The sequence below is a fragment of the Botrytis porri genome (genome assembly GCF_014898465.1).
Source record: "Botrytis porri strain MUCL 3234 chromosome Unknown BPOR_014, whole genome shotgun sequence".
Classification (NCBI taxonomy): domain Eukaryota; kingdom Fungi; phylum Ascomycota; class Leotiomycetes; order Helotiales; family Sclerotiniaceae; genus Botrytis; species Botrytis porri.
This window is the reverse complement of record NW_024066088.1, coordinates 174512-200221: the sequence shown is the minus strand read 5'-3', so window position 1 is coordinate 200221 and position 25710 is coordinate 174512. Positions and strand designations below refer to the sequence as shown.

At 38.1% G+C, this 25710-nt stretch overlaps 7 protein-coding genes across 7 annotated transcripts; 6 read left to right on the top strand and 1 right to left on the bottom strand.

Moving 5' to 3' along the window:
• Window positions 1-2321: 2321 nt before the first annotated feature.
• On the bottom strand, window positions 2322-2786 carry EAF01_009436 (uncharacterized protein; the record flags this gene model as incomplete). The annotated part of the gene is made up of 2 exons (XM_038917692.1): window positions 2322-2487; window positions 2632-2786. The coding sequence occupies 2 exons, from the start codon at window positions 2784-2786 to the stop codon at window positions 2322-2324; spliced, it is 321 nt and encodes a 106-aa protein (XP_038766501.1).
• Window positions 2787-4490: 1704 nt separating this feature from the next.
• EAF01_009435 (uncharacterized protein) lies at window positions 4491-5164 on the top strand (the record flags this gene model as incomplete). Its single annotated transcript, XM_038917691.1, has 2 exons — window positions 4491-4586; window positions 4742-5164. 2 exons carry the CDS (start codon window positions 4491-4493, stop codon window positions 5162-5164), a joined length of 519 nt encoding a protein of 172 aa, XP_038766500.1.
• Window positions 5165-13685: 8521 nt separating this feature from the next.
• On the top strand, window positions 13686-14564 carry EAF01_009434 (uncharacterized protein; the record flags this gene model as incomplete). Its single annotated transcript, XM_038917690.1, has 4 exons — window positions 13686-13860; window positions 13913-14009; window positions 14057-14202; window positions 14254-14564. The coding sequence occupies 4 exons, from the start codon at window positions 13686-13688 to the stop codon at window positions 14562-14564; spliced, it is 729 nt and encodes a 242-aa protein (XP_038766499.1).
• Window positions 14565-15045: 481 nt separating this feature from the next.
• EAF01_009433 (uncharacterized protein) lies at window positions 15046-15880 on the top strand (the record flags this gene model as incomplete). Its single annotated transcript, XM_038917689.1, has 2 exons — window positions 15046-15387; window positions 15476-15880. The coding sequence occupies 2 exons, from the start codon at window positions 15046-15048 to the stop codon at window positions 15878-15880; spliced, it is 747 nt and encodes a 248-aa protein (XP_038766498.1).
• A 767-nt stretch (window positions 15881-16647) lies between these two features.
• Window positions 16648-16870, top strand: EAF01_009432 (uncharacterized protein; the record flags this gene model as incomplete). Its single annotated transcript, XM_038917688.1, has 2 exons — window positions 16648-16706; window positions 16744-16870. The coding sequence occupies 2 exons, from the start codon at window positions 16648-16650 to the stop codon at window positions 16868-16870; spliced, it is 186 nt and encodes a 61-aa protein (XP_038766497.1).
• A 748-nt stretch (window positions 16871-17618) lies between these two features.
• On the top strand, window positions 17619-19225 carry EAF01_009431 (uncharacterized protein; the record flags this gene model as incomplete). Its single annotated transcript, XM_038917687.1, has 3 exons — window positions 17619-18110; window positions 18165-19055; window positions 19112-19225. 3 exons carry the CDS (start codon window positions 17619-17621, stop codon window positions 19223-19225), a joined length of 1497 nt encoding a protein of 498 aa, XP_038766496.1.
• Window positions 19226-22419: 3194 nt separating this feature from the next.
• On the top strand, window positions 22420-25350 carry EAF01_009430 (uncharacterized protein; the record flags this gene model as incomplete). Its single annotated transcript, XM_038917686.1, has 5 exons — window positions 22420-22619; window positions 22752-23035; window positions 23093-23690; window positions 23737-24094; window positions 24145-25350. The coding sequence occupies 5 exons, from the start codon at window positions 22420-22422 to the stop codon at window positions 25348-25350; spliced, it is 2646 nt and encodes an 881-aa protein (XP_038766495.1).
• Window positions 25351-25710: the final 360 nt, after the last annotated feature.

The following is a 25710-nucleotide window of genomic DNA, read 5'->3' as shown; positions in this document are numbered from 1 at the left end:
AGGCCTGGGAAGTTGAAGTAACAAGATTTGGCTATCTGCATTGGTGCAGAAATATCTGGTACGGTGAATACTTCCAAAGGCCCCTTTTTAAATCCATTTTAACGGGCCTGATATATTGCTTCGTTGCTGCTAGGCAAACGTTCAAATACTAGGGCGAAAACACGCAAACGACTCAATGACTTCTTGATTACAAAGCTAAAAGCTTTTCGTCAGTTGCACAGAGTCAATACGCATTCGTTCAAATAAGATATCTATGTCTAGGCAGAATAGTGGGCTAATTCTGGGCTTTCTTTATGCATCGGAATTCAATTTTCATTTATAACATTTGTTTCGTGTGTTTTATCCCGATTCATACTATGAATTAAGGCATAATTAAGTATGCATCGTCCTCATTTATTACGTAGTGTACAGGTTCTGCCTGAGTGATTACCTATACGAGAGTTTTTTTTCAAACAATGGCAGTACTAAGATGGTCTTTGGCTCTTGAAGAAAGCTTTGCTAACAAGATTGCCATTCCTCTGCTGTTCCCCTTTTCACCGGCTCGTTTAATTATGTGACATATATCCAAAATAGGTAATAGAATATATTGCGAGAGTACATTCATCTATATCTTGATGTAGTAAGTAATCTTGGCTTTATAGTATAGAATGATGTCGTTCCTCTGCTGCTCTCTCTTTATTGTGAGTTGGAGGGTCCTGACTAGAATAAGAGGTGCTGCGTTAAAATGTTCCTTTCCTCGAAAAGGTTTTGCTATGAAAGACCACCACAAGGCTCTCAATGCTCAAATAACACATTGCCGTTATATCAAAGGAACAACAAGAATTGTTTGCAGTGTGAATGTCTGTAGTTCAAATGACTGAAACAGATCCATGTGTTGGACAATTGACATTGGTTGCATCGTATCTCTGCGGATAAAACATAATTAATAAGGACTAGATATACTAAATCGAACGGATAGATATCGTCTTTCCTCACCGAATCTGTTGGCTTTTCAACTACATACAATATGAATGTCACGAAGCGAATTAATCAATGCGGCGACGTTGACCACACATGTTGAGAAATCAAATTCAGTCCCCAATGACACGCCATACTAGGTGTCATACAAATAACGATTGCGTTTCATCTCAAAAAGTGGATCCAAACAAGTGAATTCAACACTCATTGCCTCTCTTTCCAAAAAAATTCCAAGTCAAAAATGAATTAATCCCCAACCAAAACCATCAACTCTCCAACTACACCACCCCATCACTCACCTTCTACTTCAAATACTCTCTTGCGCATCGGTCTTCAACACAATGTGTCCAACCGGCCTTCTGGCCGAGTTGGTGGGAAAGCATAACGCACTGGCGAGTCCGAGAATGTAGGACGGACCTTTGCGGGCGTTCATACAGGTATGCTGAGGAGACTGTAACAGCCTACGGGTGAGACCACGGGTTCTCGGAGGAACTTGATCGCTATGACTACCATTTTTTGCCATTTTGTTCTTTGGAGGGAGGTGAGGTGAGGTGAGGCGCGGCTTTAGTGAGTCAAGGGAATTGATGGAGCAAGTGAATTTGAAGTAAAAACAATTTGGGGGCTTTGTGATAATGAAGCTTACACTGACATAGCTTGATTGCACGCTTGCGCAATTGCGTCGTTGCGCATTAAATCGCCAAGTCTTCAAAACAAGTTGAAAATACAGACTGAACAAGCAAGCCTTCCATCTGAAAATCAACTCAACTCAACTCAAGCTTTTTGTTTTATTGCTTTGAATCAGATATCCTTCTCACATCAAGCGCGCACCCACTTTACACAGGGAAATGAAGCAACAAAAGCAAAATATAAATTGTATAGGAACTGGAGATGAAAGAGGTCGTTGTAGGCAGTGGTTTGCGCGCGCCGCGCGGTAAGCAGAAAGCGCTTCTTAGTGTTTAAGTGGGGCTCGAGATATGGGGGAGTGCATCAACCAAGACAGATATATTCTCCTAAGAAATCGCACTACAGTTTTATGAATTCGGTTTATATTTCACTCTTAATTTCCTATTGTTCATGACATTTATTGGTAATCTATCTCACTGAGGACTTCAAGTAAGTGTAAGCCATTCTGGATTATTTGTGATGGAAGTTTCATTAACGATAAAAGCGCTTTTGATTGTTTTGCAAGCTAAAATAAATCGAACTAGCTGTTCGACGATACCGCCATAGCTTTTTTGTCGCATCGCCGATCTAAGTATCTACTGAATGAAAGTTTTTCTTACTCGTTGCCGCCTTGAACTTTGTTTTCCGTCAACTGATCAGATTGCCAATATTCCACCCCTAAAAACACGTTATGCCTTCACCTATCCTTCACCTCTATTCCCAATGTCGTCCATAATAGCTTCTCCCGTGATTAACATCTTGTACTTTCTCTGCCTCAAGTCATATGATCTGCTATTCAACCTTTGTCCACCACTTCTATTCTCAATGCCGTCTATCATAACTTCTCCCGCTACCATCACCACCCGCCTGAATCAGTGTTAACTCTTGTCTCTAAACTGCTGATTCAGCCTATTCTTTGGCGTTGGCATCCTCCATCTCTGAGATGCACCTTTTCAACCCACGCACTTCTGTTCGTGCTTCCTGCAATTGCTGTTGTGATACATCGCGTACGTTGCACCAGCTCTGGCTTCTGCTCTTTCTGCATCAGGTTCTGGTTCTGTGCAATTGCGGTAAGAACAGCCCCACCACTCTTCTACCCGCAATACGATCTTTCCATGGTGACAGTCTGGAGGATGAGATTTCTTGGAGCCACCCGCAGACTTCATGACTTGGTTGGCAATGTAACGCTCATATATCTAAGTATTAAATTATCTTCGAGCCAATCTTGAGGCAGTATTGATGCAATATTACATACCTTACAAACGTTTCTGGCCTTGCGTACTTTCGCACAGTGTCGATATCAATGAACTGTGTACATCTGATTATTGGGCATTGCACTAAGGTCGATCCGACTGCCGTAAAGCCTATCTCGTTCGGACTTAATGTTGATTGAGGGTCTCCATCTATACCGATCTGCCTCTCCAGATATTCTGCCAAACAGCCCAGACATATCAAGCCATGAGCTGTACAACTTTGTGACGGAATTACGACATTTGAAATCGTCGTCACCACAATAGCAGCAGCTGATAGATTTCTTGGGCTGGGGTAATCGCTGCTGCCTAGGCTGCATAACGAGTATCTACAAGACGAATAATGGTCTTGATAGATAATCCACAAATAATCTATTTACAAAACGAATAATTCAAAAATCTAAATAGATAATCTATAGAGTAAATACAAATTACTTATAAATATTTATTTATAATCTTTTATAATATTAATATAATTTTATGATTAATATAATTTTATGATTAATATAATTTTATGATTAATATCAAAATTAATATAAAATCATTTTTAAACTGGAAAATAATTTGGGAATAGCTTCATATTTTAAGCGAAAAAAGCAAATATATTTATATAATTCATAAATTATTCATAAATAATCTATATATCCGTAAATAATCCACCTATCCATAAATAAATGAATTATTTATAGATAATCTATGGATTATTTATACAAAACAGATAATTTTAAAGCCTTAATAAATAATCCATAAAGCAAATAGAACCTTTAATAAATAACCTATAAAGCAAATTATTCATAGATAATTCACGGGTATAGATAATTTGTGCGCAGCCTACTGCTACCAGCCCTACGGATTGACGTGTGGATTTTCTGACATGATGTCGACGCTCCTGGTCTTTTCGTCTGCGAAAATGAGGTGGTTGTTAATAAATGATAGGTAGGTAGGTAGGTAGGAGAGAAAATCTGGACCGTTTTGGAGGTGGGAAAGGGGGGAGGGGATTAAACAGGTTTGGCCAATGAAGAGTGAATAGACGATCCTCATATAAATCTTCCATTGATAGTGAATTCAATATCATCTTGAACCTCATTCTCAACTAGCCCAATCCTTCTAGTAAATACACTTCCACCTTGGTTCCTTGTCACAGATTTTCTTCCCCTCTACACAACCAAACACCGACTAAGGAGTTTAATTGATCGCGGTTTACATACACAATTCATATATCTTTCATTAGCTCAAGATCGAAAGAGAAGCTCGAGAAAACTTGGGCTCTTCTTCCTTTCATTCAGGACTCGAAACGAAAAGAACCCTCAAAACCTCTTCCTTTGGCCTCATATCAAGCTCCAAGACGGGAAAAGGCGCAAAGGGTCATCGAAAAATTGTTCCTCGCTGCTTTGCCTCGGTATCGAGGTTCCACAAGTCAACACTTTCTTCCAGCTTCCAGGCACGTTAAAGAATAGTAAGTAACTCTTGTGTTTCTTGGGATACACTCTGTTTCTGGAGCTACGCTTTCTTGAGTCTATATTAATCCAGGGCATTCAGTCTTCATCTCATCTGTTCTGTGTTCACTGAATACTAACTTATAAAGATCCGACACAATGAATGCTCCACTATTATTTGGACATGTCTAAAGCACATGGTCAGTCTTCCTTTTACGAATCGCGATCGATATACTGGCCAGAAAGAACCACAAAGTCGCTCGAGCCAGACCAGGAGAGAGTAAACACGCCCTCTATTTTCGACTCGAATCTCTGCAACGAGAACTGACGCAAGAACAACTTGCTTCCATCATAGCAGATTTCCGGGCCTGCTAGTATAGACCTGTAGAGATGAGTTGTGCCCCACAGCAAGAATGCAATTTGCATGGTTAGCAGCAACCACCCCCACCACCAAATGCGGAGATTGATGTGAGAAATGATGAGGCACGGGATGATGATTCGAGAAATCGCATCTTGAGGCTGGAACTGATGTTTGAAGATTCTCAAACCCAAACCTTGATGCTCGGAACACAAATCGAGTACCTTGAGAATCATATCACAGAGCTGGAAGCACAATACATTGAGTCTCAGAATCGGCTGAGAATCCAAGGCGATAACTCTGAGACTCGCATCACGGCGCTAGAAGCAAATGTTACCCGCCAAAGAGCACTTCTCGCCAGGCGAGTAGTCCGACGTAGGATTCTGTCCAACAGGGAAAGAGTTCGCTTAAGAAGAGCAAACCGAAGACTTAGACGACGCTTGTTGGTCATGGATGCAGTGCAAGATGTACACGGCTTGGCTGATGGATGGAGAATTTGATCACATGATCGCACTATAATTTGAAAGATGGTAGGGGTGGCGAGAATGAGTTATAACTGGGTGGAAAAGAAGCATTACATGAAACGGGTGAAGCACTGGGGAGTTTATCAACGGCGCGATGCCAAGGTCAAGAAAGTACTAGTATTGACACCAAAAGGAGAATTACTATCATACAGTGCCCTGTGGTGTGTTACGACGGCATCCAATATACCGCGTCACATGGTCAGGAAGTCACGTGATGGACCTAGAGGATCTAGGGGATCGAAGAATAAACATCTAGATCCATAGGATCCAGAGGATCCAGACAAGACAGAACTGTAGGTTCTGCAGAGCAGGAAGGTCTATATAAGAGAACAGATTTCATTACAATGTAGAGCTTCGTGCTCAAGAACAATCATTAGTTTCATTACTATAGTTACGAGAATTGCAACCAGTTACAACCTTATTGAATTCCTACTTGAAGTCTAGTCTAAACCACCTCGAGAGATCTCTAGACACTTCCACGTGACCCTAGAGGCAGCTCCCGTAACATGGTGGCAGAATTAGTACTTGACGAAGTGAACTTTTCGTTATTATAATAAATTCTTTAATCTTTTAATTATATATTGAATAAATCGTTTTTAAAATATTAATATAATTAATTTAAATCTTTATAATTTACGAAGCTTATTTTAATCAATGGAATCTTAATGAATTTCTTGAATTTCAAGCGTTAATTTTAACTTTTAATCTAAAATAATCATTTTCAAATAAAAAGATCTATTTATATTAAAATTATATTATTTATTTAATACATTCTATATTGTATAAATAATATAATAATAAAGCTTTTGATTGAAGAACAAATCGAAGGTGAAGTATAACAATTGATAAACAGACCTTTCTTTAGACTTTCAGCTAATGCTTTTTATTCATTCTAGTCCTTACGCTCGCTCCCCTCCTTCTTTTCTTTAGTTTCTATTCACTGTTATAGCCTCCTCCTAGCCTCTACGTACACACTCTTCTATCTACCTTTCCTACAACTCTAATATTAGAAGATTTTGGAATCTTAAGGATCCTTATTTTCTTTTTTTCTATTAAAAATGTGATAATAAACGGGTTATATTTTATACTAATAATATTCATTATTAATGAAATCAGTATTTCATTAATAATGAAAGAGAGATTAATATTATTATATATATAATAGAAATTTATATAGGGATTTATATTGAATTTCTTTTCGTTTGTAATATTAACTTTACCATCACAAGGGTGGGTGAAACAGTGGTGCGATTATTCAATGGGAATCTATATCAATGAGTTATAAGTTTAGCGTGCAATCGAATCAAAAGTGCTTTTATCGATATTTGACAGTCCATTGCCCGTAACAGAGGGAATACCCTTGCATCACGTGATCGTATAGCAAGACTCTACTGTGGATCGCTTCCGATCCGACCAATGATACTCTCGCGCTTGACAGATAAAAACCTTTTGGTTTTTATCTCAGCTTAGTCATCTTACTTCCGTATCGAAGCTCGCCCATCATAGTAGTAGTAGTAGTAAATTCATAATCGATTCGGTCTATCTAGCTATGCTAAGACCATGCGATGCGCCTGTATATGGTTCTAATTGAATGAAGTAGATGGGAAAAAGAAATAAAAACCCACACCCCCCCGAACTTCCCTATTAAGACCCTCGGGCAACCTCCCGAGCAATCCTTTCAAGTCCTTGGCCCATCATATACCTTTCAAATCTCGATATAACTTTATCTCGAAATCAAATACTGATTCTAATTAAGAGCTTTAGTTTACCATATTTGGAAAGTAGATGTTGAGCTAGAAAGTAACTCACTAGCATTCCTATCTCATTTTCTAGTAAAGTCAATTTATAATACTACTTATAATCTATTATCTGTATAGTTATAGATGAAGCGCTAAATTAGGATTACTTAATCCTGTACATATATTAGCTGTCTACGTAGATAAAACACCATGTTGGGATTTAGGATCTACATCGTAGATGCGACGTCACCTGTACTTATTCCACTCGAACAAACCTACCATCAGCCGAAACGAATCAGGAAGCGGGCCTCAGACAATCCCAAGAGGAGTCATATGTAGGTGCAATGTAAGATCTTACAATTACTAAATGGAACTATGGGATATATCACAGATAGAGGAATGATGCAGGGAGGCATCGAAGAAAGTCAATCGTAGTCTACCTGGTTTCTTTTCGAGTGGACAATAAAATGGCTTACAACATTCAATAACATTTTGATCATAATCATTAGGACAGAGATAACGAGGAGGAAGGCATTCTCAAAGAGCAAGGTCTCTCAGGTTGTATGATGTCAGATGCTACCCTTAGCGCATAGTATTTGAGGCCAAGGATCCTTAGAGTTCTCCTCAATTTTTCATGGAATTTACAGGTACTCGAACGCTAGTTGCCGCCTGCCTAGGTTGTTACAAAACACCTATTGACTCATCTTTACAAACTAAAACTCATCGTTTTCTCCGGCGGATTTTTATTAATAATCTATAGCTTAAAATTCATTTCCAAGTTCATACTATAACTTATAGAGTGTAAGGAGTGAAGCATACACTTTTACTCTAATGATATAATAATCATGTAGACCTCGAGCTAAACGGACTCTAGAGTATAAAGTCAAAGGACTTGAAGACGAAAAGAATGATTTTCGATTTACTTGGTTATTAGTACTATTGATCAACCCTATCATCCTCAAGAGCTCTTCAATTCTTCATCTGACTGAAGTAAATCTTGTAGCTCTCGAGACTGTAATCCGATCTCGGTGTCGACCAGGGAGATCATAAGCCGAATTCAATTATTCCGAATAATCTAATTGAAGTGATTAGTGTGTAAGTGTTCCTCAAAAGTGAATATATCTACGGATGTTTTACTTTTAGTTATGAAAAACTTATACTTTTAGAATCAACAGAAGAATAGAATGATTTAGAGCATTGGAAACACAAGTGTTATTGTAGGGGAGTTAAACATTTCGTAGTAGAGAAAACGCAATTTCTTGGATGAGTACTACATCTGGCAATATACCAAAAACTGATTTGACGAAGAACATAGAAACAATCTAAGAAAGTTAACCTATATAAGCAAGGGATATAACAAGTAAAATTGAGAACGAGTTGAACAATGAGAAAAATAGGAACCAAAACATGAAAGGAAAGCACAGAAGATTTAGAAAGCATGTTGCCATGGCTGGACACACGAAGATAGAAAGTAAGAGGGCAGAGATTCCAGCATTGACTCAGACAGCATCTATTCCTAAAGGTATGGATGGGCATGTAAGACGACTGCAGCAATTAATGACATGTAAGCATGGTTTCTAATAGTCAAGGTTGCAGTTCGACAAACAATAACTCTAAATGTTTGAGTCCAATTCCAATATTCAGATCGAACCAGACATCAAATGCATCTCGGGTGTTGAAGTGGTTCGTATTACTGTAAATCTTCACCCGGCCTGCTAGTCTGAGCTGTTGGAAATCTGCGGGATTGGAAGAGGAAGAGGTCAATCTCACAGACGAAATGTCTTGTAAGGGATGTAAGATCGATAGTTTAGGCCCCGGCTTATCGCACACTAAGCGAAAACACACTAAAAACCCTTATTTCTTCAACTTTTAAACTATATATTAATTCAATTAAACTATAAATTAAGTTTATAAAAATAATATTTCAGATTGAAAATCATTAAAATAATTCAAAAAAAAAACAAATGAAAAATATTTTTAGTTATTTTTTTTGATAAAGTTATAGATTCTTGAAATTGAAATTTTTTAATTTTGATGTTACGGGAGCTGCCTCTAGGGTCACGTGGAAGTGTCTAGAGATCTCTCGAGGTGGTTTAGACTAGACTTCAAGTAGGAATTCAATAAGGTTGTAACTGGTTGCAATTCTCGTAACTATAGTAATGAAACTAATGATTGTTCTTGAGCACGAAGCTCTATATTATAATGAAACTCATTCTGTTATATAGACCTTCGTCCTCTGGAGCCCCTGGGATCCGTATGCTCCTGGAGCCCGTGGCTCCCCAAGGCTCCCTCACGTGACATGCGAATGTGTCATGTGATGTCTGTTGTAACATTTGAAAATCTATAACTTTATCAATTTTCATAATTTCAAAGAATTATTTAAACTGAATACTCTTTATATAGTTATTTCTTATATATACAATTTTCAAATCAATTCTTTAAAAAGTTAAAGAATTATAAAAATAATTAATTTATATAGGAAAACAACATTTTTACGGGGATTTTGTCACGAAAAAGGGTGGTGTGCGATAAGTCGGGGTCTCATCTCTTATCTAAGTATAACTGTCTCTTTGTTTAACCAGGCTGCTATTGGAGATGAACATTAAGATATGATAGTTGTTAGAAGTAGGAGAAAGTAAGGTGACCAGCAACCTTTGATGCCAGCATTCATTACCACACTTAGCGTCTCAACTAACGCAGTGTCTGAGTCTGGTCGAGAGATACGTGAATTCTATGGGTCGGTTCAATAGAAGGAGGGCGAATCTGGAGTGGGAGAATCATTGAATATGGAAGGTGAAAAGCAGAATTCGTAGTGTAGGAAATTCCAATAGAGACATAACGGTGCCAGTGTTAATATACCTCTTCCCGAAAATACTAGACATATAGCGGAGAAGCGGGGGAGTGGAGACGCTTCGTTGGTGAATCTGAGAAAGCATGCGAATGAAAAGGATGAGGAACAACACTGATTGCAACTGATGGAGGTAAGAGGTACAAAATGAAATGATCATGACTAGGTATGATTGACTTGCGGGTATCTGAATGTTTATAGTAACGAGCAGTTGAGACGGAGGTGGGTTTTTACTATGGTATCTGCAAGTACAATCAATGTTACCTACTAACATAGTTTAACACCGAGTGGGCCATATCACTAAGTAAACCACTTTCATTTCAATTTATATTCTTTATATTCAATATACATTTTATTAATCATTTATTATGAAATCTATAAATAAAGAAGTACATTTACTTTTAATTATTGAAGCTTTTCAAAAAAACAAAAAACTAAGTATTCAACAAATTATTTGACTATATAATATACCTTGTATAACGATTAGTTATAGAATGAACAATTTATTTCTGTATATAGAAACTTAAGCGAATTGTTATAAGATTATAGAATTGAAAAAGAAAATGATTATTCAATATATTCTTAATATAAATTCGAAAGGTTTTTTATTTAAATTTAAGAATGTGGAAAATATAGTAAATTATATTCTTGAATTGAGGGGTATGAAATATATTGGGAAGCTTTGAGTATATCAATTTGTAAAGTGTTGAATTGAATTAAAGATATATTTTAGTTATATTTATAATTTTTAAAGAGTTTTTTATAAGAATTCTAAACTTCTTGAAGAATAGTTTTGATTAATTACAAATATGTAAACAAAATATAGTATTTTAAATAAAGATTTCTATAATTTTAATAAAATAGACTTTATAATAGAGATTATATATATAGTAATAATAGTAACTAATATTAAACGAAATAGTAGAAGTAAGATAGTATAATTAGATAATTGAGAATGAGCTATAGTAATAATATATGGAAATAGAAAGGATAAAACTATTCCCTTATTTCTAATAATTTAAAAACAAATTCATTTTTCTAATTAATATACCGAAACCAATCTTTCTATAAACTGAGCTATTAAACCTATATCTAATGAATGAATAAATAATGAGATAGATTTAGAATAATTGAAACATTTCAATAAGTATATTAAGAATCGAAAAAAGGGTAAATATTGAATATTAATACTAGATAGGTATAAAAGTCATGAATTAATAGCTTTTCAAGTATATTATAAAGAGAATAATATTATATATTTATATTTATTATTATATTCAAGTTATTTAACTTAATCATTTAATATTAGTTATTTTAGTAATCTAAAATGTTCATATAATAATCAAATTAATGGATTTATTAAGGTATATATTAATTATATTTCGAAGATTGAATTCTTTTGTTACGACGGTCCTTGCGAAGTACCGCGTCATATGACTATGAGCAGGTGACAAAGCGTCAAGGAGCTGTAGCGCTCCTGGAGCGCAGTAAGGTCCGTAGCGATCCAGTTTATAAAAAGATCTCAAGAAATATAATAGAGAATAAAGGTCTATATAAGGGAATAAGTTTCATTACAATATAAAACTTCATGTTCAAGAACAATCATTAATTTCATTACTATAGTTACAAGAATTATAATCAGTTATTAATCTTATTGAATTTCTACTTAAAGTTTAGTTTAAATCATTTCAAGAGATCTCTAATCACTTCTACATAACCCTAGAGGCAGCTCCCATAACATCTTTATAGTTTTTAAAGCTATATATAAGGAATCAATTATTTCTTAGAATATAAAATCAAAATTCTAAGGAATAGGTTTAATCCTATTTAATTCTAAAGCTATACTTTTGAAATTAGATATTCGAATTCGTATATTTACCTCTTCCTCTTTTAATCTAAATTAATGAATCTCTTAAACCCCTTATAATCTAATTGAAGCTCTTTTTTAATTAATATTAGTTAAATCTTAAATAACTCATTATCAATCAAGTTTTTCTATATTTATATTCAAAACTATATTAGTTTTAATTAAGAATATAAAAAGATTAGCTTATAAAAATATACTTTTAAATATAAAGAATTATATATTTTAAATAGTAAATGAAATATTAAGTAAGTATTAATATATAAAAAAAACTTAATTATATTAAGGAGAAATACTCATTAAACAAAAGACTTTTGATATATTATTTTAATAAAAAATTAATATTCAGATTCAATATAATGAATATTAAAAAGAAGGAAATTCTAATAGAAAAGTATTTTTTAATTAATATTATAATAAATATAGAAAAATAGGTTATAATATAAAAATCTATTAAAATAATATAATAAATCCTAAATTATTAAATTCTTAATAATTTAAATTAATTGATTTAATAGTTGTTGAATAATCTATATTTGAAGATATAAATTGAGGTGAAAATGGCCTACTTGGTGATATAGTCCACTCGGTGTTAAACTATGTTAGGTGTACTTTACACCAATGATATCAAACTGGGCAGCCTCCCAGCGAGCAACTTTACGGAAGCAGATCAACCTCGTACATATGATATTGAAATTGAAATTAAAATCCACAAGTAACTAATTTGAGAAGTGTAGAAAGTCTGCGTGCAATGATTGATTGCTTGATTGATTGATTGATGTAGATGCCGACTCCATCAATCGTAGTCACGTAAAACTCATATATCACCTGACTGGAAATGCGCATTCGAAGTTCTCTGTATCCAAATGGGTACTAAGAACTTTAGCTTCTCGGAATTTAAGACTTTATGGCTGGACTACTATACTAGTCGGCTGGTAAGGAATAAATTGGGTAGAATGAATGAAGTTGCACAATTCCTCTTGAGTAGTTCAGTTGAACATGATTCTCTTGAGCACAATGTCCACTTGGTACCTACCTAGGAGATAGACACATTACCTAGTAGGTACTCGGTACTCTGTATAGTGTGTATCAGGTGATTGTCAAAATACGAAGTGGAGCATTTCCAATGGAGAGGTTGATCAAAGCCCGAGCGGTCAAAGCTGTTTGTCATCTTTGTTTCTTCGTCAAACATGTTTGCACCAACTGGCCTCTTGCTTAGCGCGCACAGGCCACCATCCAATATGTATAAAAGCATCTCTTCGCTCCCGGATTCCTCGTTTCTTTTCTCTTTAGCTCTCTTTGCCTATTGGTAAGTAATCCCCTACTTTTAACTCTCTTCTTCTTCATCTTCATGAGTCTTTCACTAACAAGACTTTCTCTCTACAGGCTTAGATCAAGTGTAGTATCTGTTCTTTTCAGTTTAATCTCTGAAAGATCGTCACTGACGGTCACATTGATTATACTTATTTTTGTCGTTCGGGATTGGTCCGCTGTGCTTGCGCATGATCATTCCCACAGTTTCCCTGGTATTACACTGCCTCCAGGTGAAGCGAACAACTTTTCATTACAAATTTGGGCTTGCCTGGATTGTGAAGAAGAGTCTGGTGATTTGACCTTCAGTTGTGTTATTGGAAGCGGCTTGAATTGTATGAAAAGGAAGCCATCTATTGAGTGCATTGGTAAGGAAAGGATCGAGTGTGCCTTGTTCAACATTAACGTGGGTGTAGTGTAAATGCTGTTCTGGAAACTGGAAACTGGCAGGTTGTATCTCGTACAAAGTTGTAGGTGCATGTGAAATGTAGTAGTAATATCATCACGAATCCATAATAAATCCTACTCTGAACCTTTCCATTCCCACGCGTTGCGTTCCAAAAACTGTGTGCGCGAGATTGATGCCATGACGCGTTGTAGAATGTCCCATCCGTATTGATAGTAGAATATTTTGCTTGTGTGACGTGAAATTTATTCTTCCAAGCTCAACCTTTAAGCAAATCTACAAAGTAAACACCCCCACCCACATTACCCCTCCAATAACCTTCAAGTAAAATGTCGGATCTCAATGGAATGGTTGACCCAAAGATCTTTGAAGATCTGCAAACGAAGATTGATGAAGATGCGGAAGTAAGAGATCAACTGAAAGCTATCCTACAAACGTTGGAGAGGCAATGCAGAAATGCTCAATCAGTTTTATCTCGAGCCCATTCAACGCCGGCTTCTCACTGTAAGTCTTCCAAAGCTAGCTGTTTTCAACCCCGCCATCTAACATTTCATAGTGCAGCCCGTTCTTGTATCCGCAGAGAATGCTATAAAGGAAGAGGCTGAAAGTATTCAAAAGCTTGCGGACATTGCTTCAAACCATCCATATTACAAGTATGCGCTGTGGATTCTACGATGAAATATCTTACTAATAAGAATAGGTACAATGGGATTTGGACAAGAGATGTGCAGAATGTGATCTTTGCCATCCTTCTCTGCGGATGGCTGGGTGGCTTGAACAAAGATGGAAAGCTTGCTCAATCAGGAAGACTTCTCACTATCGAGGAAGTAGGAGAGATTCTTCAAGGTTATTTTGCACACAGATTCTCTACGAATAGCACAGCTAATGAGATAATAGTCCCCGTCAACCTCAAAGACCGAGACGCATTCCACATCAGTATCGAAGAATACCTCCTCTCACTCATTTCCTTGATCGAAGAGCTTTCACGACTGGCTATCAATTCCGTTACTCTCGGAGATTACCAGAGACCTCTACAAATCAGTCAATTCGTTAAGGATTTACATGCAGGATTCCAGATTCTTAATTTGAAGAATGATGTTCTGAGGAGAAGAAGTGATGGTATCAAGTACAATGTGAAGAAGATTGAGGATATTGTGTATGATCTTTCGCTGAGAAATTTAGTGGCTAGACCTGAATCTTCATCTTGAGTGATGGATGATTGGTTGAAATATTGCTTGGATGGTTCCTCGATATCATAAGAAGGCAGATCTAAAGATTTCTGCTACTAAGAAATTGCTATCCATGGACTAGATCTTGAGAGTAGGAAGAAGTACTAAAAGCTTACTTTGAAGGTTCTGCAATGTGATGAGAAGGGAGGGAACTGGGTAAATTACTGCTGCATCGAATTCTACGAGCTATGGCCAGAAAGCAAAGGGTTGCTTGAGTGTTGCGGCATTGGCTTTTTTGCTTTTTTTGCTTTTATTTATTTATAGAAAAATAGGCCAAAATCTTGAATATTCTCAAATTATAGTATCTCCAAGCTACGTCGTACTCTATGATGCATTTAAATTCCAATATCAAACTTCTTCGGCACCCCACCGAAAAATGCCGACGCTAGTGATAGAGCTATAAAACACGAAGCTCGTAATCCTAAAAATAAATTACATCTCGAAATTGAAGACACCAGAAATGCCATTGATTGATCCCGTCACCATGTCCGGAATCAACCCAGTATCTGGAGATGCCTCCAAATCCAAATCATTTCCCACAGAGTTCCTCTCTTCAGATATGGCCCGTATCGTCACCAACATCCAGCCAGCTGTCTTTTTATCCGCATATTATTTCCGATTCAATGCTTTGGTCGCAGACCCGGTACACACCCTATTACATTCACTGTTGCCTGTCGCGTTGTTGCAGGTAGCCTATGCCGTTGTATGTTTACCAGCTGCTGGATCAAATATGGCGAAGAAATTGAAGCCGGGGGAGAAGCGGAAGGGATTGGAGGGCGGAGAGTATAATCACAAAATATTTGTACGTCTTTCCTTTGTGATTTATAGCACAATGCGCGATGCCCTTCAACTGATATGATTGTACAATTACTAACATTTCTGCCTAATAGACAACCATATTCGCCCTCATCCTAACAGCCACAACTGTCCCTGCCGTCACAGCCCTCCAAATTCTCTTTGGCGCACCCTTCACCACTCACATCGAACACACACTTCTTTCCTCCGCCCACATCTCGCTTCTAGCACTCTTCCCCCTCTTTTATATCCATGGTGTAGATTCAGTCCGATGGCTCGAAGTAGCATCGTTGTATGCGCCAATTGATGAAGTTTTCGGTGCGGCATTAGGGTGTGCGCTTGGTGCTTGGTTGGGCGCAGTACCTATTCCTTTGGACTGGGATAGAGAATGGCAGAAATGGCCTGTTACTGTTATTACCGGGGCATTTGGAGGATATGTAGTTGGGAAGTTTATTGGAGGGTTTGCAGGGTTGAGGGGAAAGAGAATTGAGTTAGAGTAGAGAGTGAGGGGAAGGGAAAGGGGTAGGGGCAGTAGGAAGGTATATTGCATGATACAAGGGGCGGCGCTTGGGATATGATGATGATGGATAGAGAGGTTTAGGATATTGTTGCATTTACATGGGCGTATGGAAAAGAAATGGAGGAAAATACAAGTCCTGATGCGTTTAATAGGAGATCTGGCCTGATCTGGCACGAGAATTTGATTTGGGTATTTGGTTGCTGGAAACGGTTCGAGGGTCATATCTACTATCAATGCTGAGTAGACCGTTGCGCATTACAATGGTTTGTGAAGCACTCAAACCTGAAGCATTTTTGCCCATAGTACTGGCCTAGTTCATGCACTATCTATTATCATCTTGACCTACTCATGTGCCCATCTGAACGTCGTTTCTATATCATAGCATCTAAATTTTCAGGCATCATCTATTCCTCATTGCAACTAACCCTGTTGCGCTTATCACACCTTATGTTATCTTCTCACTACCATTTCTCCTTTGCATCTTCAGTGCTGTTATCTTGTACATTGCATATTGTATCGTGGGATAAGTAATTCAAGGGTCGGGTAAAGCGGAAAGTTATGTATGTTACAGCTTCTGCCTGGTCTTGTGAGCTTAGATTTGTAAATGGCATTGCTTGGGCTTAGGCTTGGGCTTGGGAGAAGTGAGGAGGGAAGGGAAAGTTATTTGAGGTGGGATGGTAAGACATTGGGACATGACTACGAATAGAGCCGAATTTCTCACATCTAGGTCGTCATTCTGTTAGGAAAATGCAAGTCCTGATTGCAGCACTGGGATTTAATCAAACGCAGCAGAGTTTTGGAAATACGTATGTCTATTTTTCTTACTTGATTTACATCATCCAGCTCAGCGTCTCGTCATCTTCTACGCGACACTGCATTTCAATCTGAGTCCTGCATGGGAAGCGGAACGGGGAAGGAAAGGCCTAGCGAGAAGGAGGGTCTCCGTCATGATGATCCCGTTGAGGGCTGAGCCGGTGGCTTTTCTTGGACGAAGAGTTCGCTTACGATGTAGGTCATGATGGTTGTGGAGCCAGGGATTGTGAGTGGCGGGCTTGTTGATGAGGGGTGGAGCTGGGCTCGTCGTGAAAGGCCACTTATTGAGAGGCTTGGAGTTGGGGATGGATGAGACGATTTTGGATGAGAGTAATTGGTGATCTGGTAAGGGGAGGGAAAAGGTGCATGGGTATTGTTGTGAAGAGGTTAGACGAGGGGAATGATTGCCGTTCCATTCTTTGGACGATTCACGATGAGAAGGAGAGTGTGGTAGAGTGACGTGAGCTCGAGATTGTTTGATATTAGATATACTAATTAGGTTATGTGTTTTGAGAGTAGAGATGCTGGGTAAGCTTAGGATGGGATGATACAATGCATAAACGAGATGTATGGGAGGGATAATTGGATAATAGCTGATAGATATAGATGCTGATGAATACTACTACCTGCCAGGTCTCGTTGAAGATGTTGAACGGCGGAGAGTTGATCAATTGTCCCAATCTAGAGTGGAGGAATAGGAACATGTCACTTCACCGCCTTCTGGCAGAACAATTAACATTTTGGCAGCAGGAACACCTCAATGATAGAAATTGCAATACTTATAACAAATAAACAAACAAGCACTAGACTAGTGTTCTTCATTGTTTCAGAAATCGAATGAAAGTTGTTCAAGCAAATTGATATCAAACAGCTTCCCTACTACGTTAAATACAAATTCAAGGAAAATGCTTTTTTCTCCTCTTCCTCTTTCTTCCTTACCTGCGTGGTGCAAGTTGAACAATGTAGATTTCCTCGATACAATTGTTTCCTCATCTAAGATATGTCTACAAGGAGAAAATACCAGCCTTCCAAATGGTATCATCACTACAAAAACGCTGAGCTCAGTGGATGCGCATGATCTGCCCACATTACTCGACATCCCTAGTGACCTTATACTAGGTAAAGAATTTTTATTGGAAATGGAGAGGGTGGATTCCCATTTCAAACAGTTGAGAGATGCAGTTGGGGGAAAGTCCATTAGAGAAGACGCGAAGTTATTCTTATTGCTACAGATGACAATTGCAAGGAATAATACGAACGTTCAGCCAGAAACTGCCCTCAACATTGGGGTGAACAATCCGTGGTCAGAATACATAAGATTCTTACCAGAGAAGATTCCGGTTCCAACAATGTGGACTGAAGAAGAGAAAACTCTTTTGAGTGGAACGTCTCTAGAAGTATGATAAAAAGTGAACAATTGCCACCGTGGGACTTGCTAATTGTTTTCTCAGAATTCTCTTGCTAATAAGATGGTCGCGTTATCACGGGATTTCGAAAATTTGCGTGAGAAGACCATCCAAATACAGTGGTGTCACTCGTGTTGGTGGAAAGAAGACGGTCCATTACAACCATTACTATTGTCAGACTGGATCCGAGTCGATGCTTGGTATAGATCAAGAAGTCTAGAAATTGAAACTGGTGAAGAAGTGATGGTGCCTGTTCTTGACATGGTTAATCACTCGTTCACACCCAATGCACATTGGGAACACACGTCCAATGGCAATGCCTTACTTGTCCTTGTACCAGATATACTCTTGGATGGAGGAAGTGAAATAACCATTAGTTATGGAGTCAAAGGTGATGCCGAGAATCTCTTCAATTATGGTTTCATCGACTCAGAAGTTCCCTTGACATCATTAATTCTGGAGGTAGAGCCAATAGCGACTGACCCTTTGCGTGTAACGAAGGTTGCTGCATTTGGAAAACGCCCATCCGTTCGTATCTTTGGCCATTCGAACGGAGAAACTTCATGGGATTGTCCATTTGTTTACCTTGCGTGTTTGAACGAAGAAGACGGCTTGGAGTTCAAAACTGTGCAAGAAGTCGATGGCTCACAATCGTTGAAAGTTTTCTGGCAAGATGTAGACGTCACAGAATCTACCGATCAATTTGAGAGATTAATTAGTGGTCACGAACGCGAGGATATTCTCAAATTTCGAGCGTTGAATTTGATGCGAGATAGGATTGAACTGCAACTAGAGCGCCTTCACGCAAGCGAACAAATAGTGGAAACATTACTAAACGGGGAGATGGTCGACCCCAATACTCAAGCCAATGCATTGGAGTTGAGACGGATAGAGACTGACGTGTTAGGGGTTGCCTATGGTGCTATCAATGAAGAGGTTTGTTTTGTTTGTTTGTGTATGTTGTCTTCTAGGTATGCTAACAGTGCTCATAGATATCGAATCTGTCCAAAGTCTCAAGTATTTCTCAACTTCTCACGTCAGTGCAAGTTGATGCGAAACATGATGATCCCAGCGCAGAGAGTAACGAAGAGGACGACTTTAGTTGAAAAAGTTGCATATTGTTTCTGCACTACACTCCTCCTGTATGCTGAGAGAGATATCCTGGAAGGACCTGTATATTCGACAAGCAATATAAGATAGAGATATAGTTTATTGGATGGGAATACGAGTAGTCATCATTGGCCTTTCGGAACGGTATATGTTTATGTGCGAAAGGGTGAATTGACGATTATGGTTCGGATTCTGGATAATGTCCGGAGGGGTTCGTATCATATATGTTACACTAGAAGTAAAATGCGGCAAAGACACCGCATTTTTGTACCAATTATCGGAGAAGAATTACAGAACCTCGATTTTGGGGAGCACCAGTTGACCTATGATTTTGAATACTAGTGAGATTAGTGAGATTTGAGGCGCAATCAATTCCGTTTATCGCCGAATATAACTATCGTTAGCACGAGTCAAGGCGTCGGCAATCATTACGAGAGTATTTGTTCAATGCTCGACCAAGAGATACATGCGGATATCTGTAATTGTTGGAACAATACGGCATCTGTAAAGCGTATAAGATAAGCGTGCGTGTGCGACTATTTCCTTTGTGCCTCCTTGCTAGCCTGCCAACCTGCCAATTGTTCAACAACTGAAAGCTAGTACCATTGATGATGTTCCCAAGGATTTGGGCACTGTTGATCTTTCCTTACTAGCCATTAAAGGTCAAAGTTCAATTTCAAATGAAGGGTCAATCAATGGTTCACATGACGCTGTTCTTTTAACAGGTATTTAACATTCTCGGAATTTGAGATATGACGCAATTAGCCTAATTAATCTAATCATCGCTTTCCGACGAGCGGAGCGACTCTTATAGTAACTTACTATAAAGATTTATACTTAATGTATTTATAAATAATGTATATTATTAGTTTAATGTGGTTTATCAGTGCGCGTATTATATTAGTATGTGTACTACTTTTAAAATATATTAAAGTTAAGCTTTTCTTAATATTTATATTTTAATAATTAATCATTATTACTTTTAAAAAAAGAATATTTAATAATAATAAGAAATTAGATATTTAAAAATCTAACTTTTATTTAAATATTCTTATTATATTCTATAAAAAAAAAAAGTTAAAATTGTTACGATTTTCATTATAAAAAAATTCTTTTTATAACAACTATTATAATAATTCGAGTTTTCAATTTATTATTAGAAATTTATAGTATTTATATATTTAAATATTATATATTCAGTTTTCAGAAAATCATTTTCATAAATAAAGAAAGTGTATAATTATATATAAACGAATTTTATATATAAAAAGAGTAGTGTATATACTAATATAATATACATACTAAAAAACTACGTTATTAATAATTGCTTCTAAATGAGAAAAAAATAAATTGAATTAATTAAAATCTTGAGATTATGTATAAATATTTGTTCTAGATCTATTTCATTTTATACACCTTATTTATTTCGTACTCTTAGAGAATAATAATGTTACGACGGTATCCAACATACCGCGTCACATGGCCAAACGGTCACGTGATGGACCTAGAGGATCTAGGGGATTGAAGAATAAATATCTAGATTTATAAGATTCAAAGGATTCAAGTAGAACAGAGCCTTATAATTCTGTAGAGAACGAAAGTCTATATAAGGAATAGGGTTTCTTTATATATAAAACTTTGTATTCAAGAACAATTATTAATTTCATTACTATAATTATAAGAATTATAATTAATTACAATCTTATTGAATTCCTATTTAAAGTTTAGTCTAAACCATTTCAAGAGATCTCTAAACACTTCCACATAACCCTAAAGGCAGCTCCCGTAACAAATAAATAGTTTATTACTAAAGAGTATAAATTTAATTTAAATCGAGCTTTTATATAAATGTTTATAATAGATTGCGATCTGAGTCTCTAAAGAGATAAGGAAATCTTTAAACGAGGAGAATAATAATATCTCTACATTATTGTTATTTTATATCAAGGTGTAATCAGCCGCCTCTTGATATTCAATATATAGATAGGATGATGAGGTCCGAGATTCGGATGTAAACGTCGACGTTGTGTAGTAAATCTTACATAATCCTATCTTGCTAGCCGAAAGTCTGTCTGGTCTTCGGAGCCCTCGCATCAAGATCTTTCTATAAACCCCGCAAGGAAAGTTACGAGGAGATATAACAGTAGAGCTATAACTCTAATCAAATAACCTTTTCTGGGGTAACTTGCTAACCTCACGCAGGTAGTTTTGAACGATGGCAATACTTCTTGGTACCTTTAGTCCGCCATGAAAAGTCCAAATTCACATACTTTTCTTCTACCTTCAATCGGTATGTGTGCTTGTTGACGTACCGGTATAACTAAGTTTCGATAGTGACTGTTAAGTACTTAGGTCGTTGTAGTGCAACGATCGTCCAGAAGAAAGTTGCTAAATGTATGTAGAGATTGGTTATCTATGGCGATGCCTCTCGCAAATCTTCAAGATTGTACAAAATACAAAACCGCAAGCCATGCAAAACCAACATATCCAAAATAGGTCACCTACCCAGATCTGATTGGTGATAGCCAAGGTGACCCATTGTGTTACCTGTACACCCTGTAGGTACCGTGCCTCTGTGCGTACCATCCTCCAGATCATCCCCGCAAAAAAACTTTCTTCTTAGTCTGAGGGTTTATGATTCTGTGGATAAGCCACCGGCCGGTTATGCAGTCAATCATTCTACCACCCAATTACAATCATACGGCCGTCGATAAAGTAGTCTGTTATTGGATGGATGAATCAACACCGACAATGTACCAATATACCTTGCCCCAGATCCCTCCTCCATGCCCAATTGTTATAAAAGATCCGGCCCTTTCAGTTTAGTTGCCTTCAAACACGTTTATATGCAACCCCTTCACCCTCTTATCCGAGCGAATATTTCTTCATCCAACGGCATAGAACATACCTAGAACATCACACACAGGTATCACATCTCCACTATCTCCACTCCATTCACGATTGGCAAATCAGTCCTCTCAATGAATGGTAAGGTTTATCACGAAGCCGCTCAATGTTACATAGAATAATTGACCCCCGATCACAAAAAAGATAAGCTGAACAAAACCAACGTTGAGCATATCGGCTTCGCCGAAACGTACCGAAACCTATTCTCCAAGACGCAAATAACATTTACCGCTTCTTGTTGAAACAACACAACACTGAAAGAGGACGGAATATTATTTCCAAAATGCCCGGAATCTTACCTATGAAGATCATAAAGGTGGGCACGTCGAGTTCACAAAGTCGGATTGCCCAAGCCTGCGATAGATGTCGAAGCAAAAAGATACGATGCGATGGCATTCGACCATGTTGTTCACAGTGTTCTGGTGTTGGGTTCGAATGCAAAACGAGCGATAAATTGAGTCGACGAGCATTCCCTAGAGGATAGTGAGTATATCGGTCTTTCTTACTTACAGGCGTTACCCATATCTTTCTCGGCATTTGATTGTCTGGCATAGCATTGGTTCCTCATTTTCTATGAACAACCTTCGGGCAAAATTGCTGACTTGCCGTTTGTAGTACTGAGTCTTTAGAGGAGAGAGTTCGTACATTAGAGGGGGAGATTAGGGAGATGAAGGAATTACTTGATGGAAAGGATGAGAAGATAGAAATGCTCTCGAAGATGCACGACAATCGACGTCCTTCACTGTCTTCAACGTCAGCTTCACCTCCTGTCGAAAGTCGAAAAGAGTCATCACCTCCGAAGGAAGACATATTTAAAGTCCAAACTCTACCCCATTTATTGGAAGGCGATCATTCCCATCTTTATTTCATGGGAGCATCAAGTGGGAGAACATTTGTCGGTAGGAAATTATAAGAAAACACATCAATCAAGGTTTACGTCGCTAATATCTATCTAGATATCTGCAAGCGTAAAATCCAAGACAGCGGCAAGTCTTCCGTAGGGTTTGACACAGAAACATTCTTGAACCCTCAAAATGAATCCACCTCGTTATCAACAATTACACCAGCCCCAAACTTCGTACCCCCACGCTTATTCTCGGACAAATGTGTAAATGTCTTTTTCCAAGAATGGGCACCATTGTTTCCCATCATACACAAACATAGTTTCTTACCTCTATACGAGGAATACTCTTCAAATCCGCATCAAGTGAAAGACCAACATAAATTGGCTCAGTTACACCTTGTCTTTAGTATCGCTGGACTCTCCACCGATTGCCCTGACAAGGAGCAAATATTGTTATGTGAAAGCCAATGGCGCACAGCTCTCAACATCATTTTGATGGAGAACACCATATCAACACTTCAATGTTTGATATTGGCGCTTATTTATTGCATTCAAAAGGGGGACTACAATAGCCTACAGCATTACAAAGGAATTGCGGTTGGTCTGTCTCACCGACTTGGTTTACATCAAAGCCAGAAGCGATTTCCATTTGATTTATTGGCGACTGAGACGAGAAAGAGGGTTTTTTGGACTTTGTATACTGTTGATTGGTAAGAACTATGCTAGAGCTTGTATTGCAAAGCTAATATTCTATAGCTTTTCTGCTTCCCTCCTTGGCCTCCCTAAATTGTTGAGGGAAGACGACATCTACGCGGAGTATCCCTCGGATATAGATGATGAACATATAAATGAGAAAGGATATCAACCCATGCTTCCAGGGGAACCCACCAGGATTTCTAGTGCTCTTGCTCTGTTCCGATGCTCACGCATCCTGTCGAAAGTCTTGGAGCAAATTTACCCATCAGCTACAACTCACGATTTATTGTTGCAAACGCTTTATGCTCTGGGGACCGAATTGAGCGAGTGGTCTGATAATCTGCCAACTCATCTGAAGCTTACATTCGTGCAAGACAAACCCTCAACAGATATTACAGGCAGTCGATCAGCTTTATTGGTAAGTCGAACAGTGGCATGTGGATTTTGGTTTCTCTAACCAAATAATAGTCTCTTGCGTTTTATTTTATTCGATCGTTGATTCACCGCCCCGCTATTGGTTCCTCCCTTGGACCTAAAACTTCACCATCCGTCATTTCCTTGGCCGATTCTAGTAAACATCTCATACAGATCACACAGCTTCTTGAAGAAAGAAATATGACTTTCTCATTCTGCGTAAATAAGAACGCAATGCTTACGCTGTGTGGTCTAAGCCTTCTGTACCAAGGTCTCGATATTAAACAGGAAGGCAATTTGATGCAAGAAAGTCAACGACTCGTCAAAACCGTTATCAGATTCCTAGAAAAGGGCAATGCTTCTGGTGCAGCCGACTTCAAGAAACTTGCGTCGTCTCTAATTACTCTGGACAGTCAAAATCTAGACTATAGAACCAAGTCGGCACTATTACGCACTTCTTCAGCCATGTCTGCCCCAAAAATTTCAAAGCCAACACCATCCTCCTCCGTTGTTCCAAGAAAAAACAACCTACAGCAACACCCGTATATCCATATTAGTGCTAGCATGAGCGAGAATGACATATTGGCACAACAAGAGAAACTTCGACGAGCTACATTACCAAATTTATTCAATCACACTTCACAAAACCTGACATCGGCTCGAACATCCTATGACGGAACCAGGACCGATTCTGCGACGACCAAGCGCGAAAATCGCAGCTCCCTTTCTCAACTGTCAAAGCCTCGATATAATACGAATCCAAAACCACCGAATTTGGATTATTTATCCTTGAGTAACACTCCAATTACTTCACAACAATCTTCACCAACGATTTCGCGCACTGCTCCTCCAGGATCAAGTTCTCATAGCTCTCACCTAATGTACAGCAAGATTGATAATCAGCAAAGTGAATGGGCTATACTCGCTTCCTTGGAAAGTGGTGAAAGCAATATACACAGTGCTATCTATGGTGGACCACCGCCTAGTCTTTCGGAAACGAATCAAAGTGCTATTTCAAACTCGAGTTATGAGGATTGGTCTTCATCTACCTTTTGGGACGATATGACTTCTGCAAATATTCACGATCCATTGGCAAATCCCGGACCTGCACAGAGTGTATTGAGTTTTAGTGGGGAAAGTCATAGTTCCGGTGACGAACTATCTACTAGCGATCTCGGAATGAGCGGAAACACGCAATACTCACACGAGTCGTTGCCACATTGTGATGATTACATACTTCAGCTCATGCAGTATTCTTAAACATTCGTCTTTTTAAAATGCCCTTGGCGTCTTGTTAGTCTTATTATGGGTTATGGGAGAGGTTATACTATGTTGTGTCTTGAGGATACCCATATGAGATGTGAAATTGGCGTTCAATACTGGGAGGGGCGAGGTTTACAATTTGATACTATGAATGGGCTGGCGTGGTCTGAGCATGAATTGGTGGTTGTTAAGGCGTTGATGGTTGATAGCTACGTTCGTTACTACTTGGCGTACTCAAATCACTTCGTGCACTGAGTTCGGACCTACTTGCATTCATATGCCTATTTCAACTTTGATAGATTTGTGCCTAGAAACTAGATATGAATATCAAACTAAAATTCAAACCAGGCTCGCTAG